Raw genomic sequence first — 5,818 nt, 5'->3', positions numbered from 1 at the left:
GATTTTACTGGGAGTGTCGGGGCTGGCCGGTGGAAGTTAAAGAAAGAAACTTTCTGCAAGGGCCCAGGTTTCCTCCCCGCTTCGGCCGCCGGTGCCGGGGGCGGTGGAGCCCCGCGGCGAGAGGCACGGGTCGGGGCTCTGCGCTGAGGCTCCCCCTCTCCCGATGGGTGCCTGCATCGTCAATCACGGTGGAAATTTCTCCCTCGCTCGCTAATATCTCAGCTCGCAGGGCCGCCTCTGAGTGGATCTGAGCAATCTGTCAACCCAGCCGGGGAGCCACCTCAAAACAGATCGGGTTACCCCTGATTGACAGCGTCACCATGGCAAATAATTTGACTAAAACTATTGTCTTCTCCTGGCAGTCCCCGGGTCAGATAACTGGACCAATCACAGCGCGGATAATCACTTTTCATGCCAGCTTAGAATAATATTATTAAAAAAAAAAAAAAAAAAAAAAAAAGGAGAGAGAGAGAGAGAGAGAGAGAGAGAGAGAAAGAAAGGGGGAAAAACTCAGAGAGGGAGAGGAGAGAGGGAGCAGGACTTTACCACTATATTATGTTGGATCTTTCGGCGAAGGGGGGTGGGGGGGGAAGCAGGGAGATCCCAAACCGGCGGCCGAGGGGGGTGGGGGTGGGAGAGCCGCGGCCGCTGTGAGCGCTGCAGATAGGAGACAAAAGAGGCACAAAGTTACTCTCGCAACTCGGACTTACAAAAAGGAGGCGGACGAGGGGAAAAAAACTTTCCACGCTCGAGCTTTCGATCTTTTTTTTTTTTTTTTCCCCTGGGCTTTTCCTTTTTTCTTCTTCTTCTTTTTTTTTTTTTTTTTTTAACTCGTCCCCGGCTACGCCGCCCGCGGCCGCTGCCCGGCCGGGCGCCGCCGATGGCCGCGGCCCCCCGTGCCCGGCCGTGACGCCCGCTCGCCGCGGGCCGGGGCCGCAGGGCGCCGCCGCTGCCCCGGGGCCGGGGCCGGGGCCGGGGCCGGGGCCGGCCCCACATGCCGGGGGCTGCCCGCCGCCCCGCGCCGCTCCCGTCTATGCGGCCGCCCGCGGCGCCGCAGCGGCTCTAGGGTGCGCGGCGGAGCGGGGCTCACCATGTCGATGCTGCCGACTTTTGGCTTCACCCAAGAGCAAGTGGCCTGCGTCTGCGAGGTGCTCCAGCAAGGCGGCAATATCGAGCGGCTGGGGCGGTTCCTCTGGTCCCTCCCTGCGTGCGAGCACCTCCACAAAAACGAGAGCGTCCTCAAGGCCAAGGCCGTGGTGGCTTTCCACCGGGGCAACTTCCGCGAGCTCTACAAGATCCTGGAGAGCCACCAGTTCTCGGCGCACAACCACCCCAAGCTGCAGCAGCTCTGGCTCAAGGCGCACTACATCGAGGCGGAGAAGCTGCGGGGGCGACCCCTAGGGGCGGTGGGCAAGTACCGGGTGCGCCGCAAGTTCCCGCTGCCCCGCTCCATCTGGGACGGCGAGGAGACCAGCTACTGCTTCAAGGAGAAGAGCCGCAGCGTCCTCCGCGAGTGGTACGCGCACAACCCCTACCCGTCCCCCCGCGAGAAGCGCGAGCTGGCCGAGGCCACCGGCCTCACCACCACCCAGGTCAGCAACTGGTTCAAGAACCGCCGCCAGCGGGACCGAGCCGCCGAGGCCAAGGAAAGGTACGGGTAAGCGCCCCCTCGCACGCCCCGCTGCTCTTGCCCGGGCTTCCCCATCACCACCACCCCGCGCCGCGAAATTCAGGTCCTCGCTGGCACCGGGCCGCCGCCGGGGCCGCCCCTCCCTCCCCGCGCCGCCGCCCCGGGCCCCCGCCCGGGCCCTGCCGCCGCCTGGGCGGAGGGGGAGGCTCGGGGGGCCGGGGCACTGCCGCCGGGACCGGGGCAGGGGCAGGAGAGGGGAAGAGGCGGCTCCGTGGAGAGCCGGCGAGAAATAAGCGGGAAGAAATTTCCCGGGAAGGACGGCCAGGTCGTTTCCCCCGAGGTGTCGGGGCTGCCCCGGGAGCGGGGGCCGCACGGGCGGCGGCCGGGCCCCCGGGGCCCCGGCGCGGGGCTGCGCCGCCCCGGGCCGCCGTCGAGGCGCAGCCGGGCGCCGCCGTCGGGGCCGGCAGCAGCCCCCGGCGCGGCTCCGGGCGCAGGGCGAGGGCCAGGGCTCCGCGGGGCCGGCGAGGCCCGCACACGTCGGGGCGCGTCCCGAAGGTTATCCCGTGCAGAAAGGGGCTAAGCAGGGGGCTAAGCGGGGACAAATTGGTCTGAACGCTGTAAATACTGGCTAGTAAATTTGCTTTTAACGTGGGCTCCCGGCGTGAAGCAGAAGAGCTCGGCAAGGATTGCACGGGGCAATCTTTTACCTTGCTCATTAAAATGCAGTTGGTATTCGGTGCCCAGCGAGGCGCTCATGAATGCACATTAAGATATGTATATTCTTATACCAAGCGTGATTCCGAGACTGTGTTTTCCTCGTTAAATGTAGTGAAAGGACTATTAATTGCTCGGCAGAGGTTAATGCATACATACTACACTAGTCGGGATGACCTATCCACCAGCAGTCCCTGGGCCTTAAGAAGACTGCTCGAAGAAATAAAAAAGACATGCTCCATATTCACGGTGTTTACTTCCCAGCTCGCTGCGTTACCGCGTCCATACGGATTTAATCGTATGGCCTGCGTGGTTAATTAACAGGTCGGAAATCTCCCGTAGATTCGTGCCTTGCAGGAGACTCCTTTTCTCGTTTGTACCGAGTGTGTTTTGGGGGCAGTGAGCGCCACGGCCGCGCTTTCCGCGCAGCTGTGCTACTCGATTTGCTCCACACTTTTCCCGAAACAGAGCTAGCGCTTTAATTTTCCTTCAAATCCCTGTAAGTGTTGGTTTTACGAGATGTTAGAGATCCTTTTTATTGCTGATAGCAGGGACTCACCTTCAAATATCCAAAGGAAATGAAGGTTACACTTATCCCATTCTTTTTTTTTCCTGAGGAATCAAATTTTAAAGGTCTCCAGAGACAAATAAGATTTTTGACATTGAAAAAAATACACTCAACCCAATATTACACTCCAGGCGTTGGAAAACAGGCTGTTCATGGGATTGCCATTCACTCAAGCAACTTGTTCAAACGGAGCTTTCTTTTCTATTTTTATTTTTTTGGCACTAAGCGTCTCCAGCCACATCCCACAGCCCTTATTGAGGAAAAAGATGTCACCGCAATGGCTTCACTTCTCTCGAGCGAGCTCTGCAGGATCGGGCCCTTCTGCCGGATAACATGTCTGAAAGCTCCCCTGGAGTTATTATGCGGGCTTGAAATACCTTCAATATGTCAGGCAGGGCTGCGGCTCTAAGGGCTATGCCTAAAGACTGGATTATTCTTGACTGGACGGTCGCTCCCACCCCATTTTTGCCCCTCTCATTTCAAAATAATAACCGAAAGGGCTTGGCGAGGCTCCAGCGATTTCTCGGTATTTTCCCGGTGCTGTTTTTGAAATACTGTCCGGCTTTCCAGGCCGTGGCTCCCCCGCGCGCCGGCATCGCCTTTGGAAGGGACGGAGGGGTCGGAGCCCCTGTGCCGGGCATTTCCCCGGAGGGATCAGGAAATAAGCGAGTTAACTCTCTTTGCTCTCCTCCTTTTTTTTTTTTTTTTTTTTTTTTTTTTCTTTCTTTCTTTCTTTCTTTCTCTCCATATTGGGCTATGTTTTGAGTTTTAAGCTTCGGGTGAGGGAGAGAAATGTCCGGTTACTTAAGTGAAAGCGAGACTTCCCTGTCCGAGAGGAGCGCCCGGGGCTGCGAGCAACCCGCTTCCCATCGGCCTTCCCAGGAGAAATCTCGGCTGAACTGTCCAGCTCCGGGAGCAGTTTTCAAGTCAAAAAGTCGTTCTTTTTCTTTCTTTCATTTTTTTTCTTCCTCCTCTTTCCCTCCCTCCCCACATTCTGCAAATACTTTGCAATAGCTGGACGCAGAAAATGACGTTTTGGCAAAGTGACACTTTCCGCTGGGCTAGTGGGAGACTCTGTTTACAAGCTCGGCGGACCTTAGACCTCTGTGCCAGATGAAGAGGCCTCGGAGGTTTGCAGAGTTTGTAAACCTACTGTTTTCACACCGCTCTCCTTCCCCGGGAGCGAGCGTCCCGCCGCGGCCGCCCCCCGCTCCCGCGCTGCGCGCCGCGGAGCGGCGGCCCCACGGTGATTTCCCTCCCTCTTTTATATTTCCTCTAGGGAAAACAACGAGAATTCCAACTCCAACAGCCACAACCCGCTCTCGGCGTCTATGAACGGGAATAAAACAGTTTTGGGGAGCTCGGAGGACGAGAAGACGCCGTCAGGGACCCCGGATCACTCCTCCTCCAGCCCCGCGCTGCTGCTCGGCACCAACCCCGGCCTGCAGCCCCTGCACGGCCTGGGCCACCCCCCGGGCCCCAGCGCTATCCCCGTGCCCAGCGCCGACCCCATGCACCACCACAGCTTGCAGGACTCCATCCTCAACCCCATGTCATCCAACCTGGTGGATCTGGGCTCTTAAAAACGCGTACACGCTCCCTCCCTCGCACCAGCCCTCCTTTACTCTTTCTCTCTGTCTCTCTCTATTCCCCCCCCTCCTTAATGTTACCAGAGACTTTGTAAGCCACGGCACACGCCTTGGTGGCCGGGTTGTGCCCTTTGGCAGACAGGCTGGCTGTGGGTTTGGAGGGTACTGGACTCGACTGTGTGCAGTAACGTTGTGGCAAAGCCTTAAGGGTTGTATAAAGCTGGTTTCAGGCGTGTATGGACTGTTGGATAGGACCTGTGATTTTAACGGCAGGCTCTAACGTGGTTCTGCGTAGCAGCTCTTTCCAGCCTTATCTTCACGCATTTCTCAGTATGTTTATTCGATCGGTGCGGTCTGTGTGTGAAGAGGCACACTGTATTTTTTTTTTTTTTTTTCGGGGTGGGGAGAAAAAGGGAGTGTATGGCCGCTGTTCACACACCTGTTTGGAAGTTACGCATCGCTCCCGGTACTCTATTGTAGCTATGTATCCGTGGCAGGTGTACGATGTACAAGTTCAACTAAGAATTACAAAAGCTGTAGGCAAGTTATAGCAGCAACACGCGCTCTAGGCAGACTCTGTAACCTTCTTTAGCTGATGCTATGCAGAGAGGCAGCTTCTTTGGCCTAGTCCATGTGGTGCTTTTGCCATTTGCTGGGTGGGAAAGGAAATGATGGCCCGACTCCGGCCCGAGCGGAAGGCAATGGCAGATTCTCCCGTCGGCGTGTAATGCGGGCAGGAGTGGGCTTAAGGAAAAAAAAATAAGGAATTGCTGCTCGACTTTAGACCTAAACGACAGTATCAATCGCAAATCACTCAACCTTAGTTTTGTTTATTGTTTATATTATGTGAATACATTCTTTGGAAAATATTTCTGCTTTTATTTTATAATAAAATTTAGAAATCTAACTCGGCGTGCGATTACTTCACTCGCCTCCGAGGCGCTTTGGGGCTCGGCCCAGCCCGCCAGCAGCGCCGGGGCCCCGGGAGAGCCCCCGGCGGGGGCTCGTCCCACGCGACCCCGGCGCCGCCCCTCACCGCCGCGTCGGGCCGCCGCAGGAGAGGCGAGGCGGGGAGGGGGGCGGAGGGGGGAGCGCGGCGTGGGCCCTCGGGGCGGCCGCCCCCCTGCTCCCGCAAGCGCACGGAGGCGCTTGCCCCCACGGCGGGCCAGGCCCCGGGCGTCCCGGCGCGCAGCTGTACGCGGGCGCGCAGGGGTGGGGGGCTCCTTTAGAAGACCGGCGCTGAGGGTGATTTCTCTGCAGAGCTCGGTAGAGCTGAGAGCCTTCTGCTGCCCCAGGCTGCGGCTGCGCCGCGTTTCA

General features: G+C 58.2%; 1 protein-coding gene across 2 annotated transcripts; it reads left to right on the top strand.

Annotated features, from left to right (window-relative positions):
- Positions 1-1,091: 1,091 nt before the first annotated feature.
- On the top strand, positions 1,092-4,815 carry SIX2 (SIX homeobox 2). 2 transcript variants are annotated; one of them, XM_062573600.1, is made up of 2 exons: positions 1,092-1,651; positions 4,192-4,815. In XM_062573600.1, exons 1-2 carry the CDS (start codon positions 1,092-1,094, stop codon positions 4,493-4,495), a joined length of 864 nt encoding a protein of 287 aa, XP_062429584.1. In that variant the 3' UTR covers positions 4,496-4,815. The 2 variants fall into 2 exon arrangements, with proteins under 2 accessions (XP_062429584.1, XP_062429583.1); XM_062573599.1 differs by having other exon boundaries at positions 1,092-1,657.
- Positions 4,816-5,818: the final 1,003 nt, after the last annotated feature.

This window comes from Rhea pennata, chromosome 3, assembly GCF_028389875.1.
Source record: "Rhea pennata isolate bPtePen1 chromosome 3, bPtePen1.pri, whole genome shotgun sequence".
In the NCBI taxonomy this organism is placed as follows: domain Eukaryota; kingdom Metazoa; phylum Chordata; class Aves; order Rheiformes; family Rheidae; genus Rhea; species Rhea pennata.
Note: the sequence above shows the minus strand (reverse complement) of the source record. Positions and strands in the feature narration are given on the sequence as shown.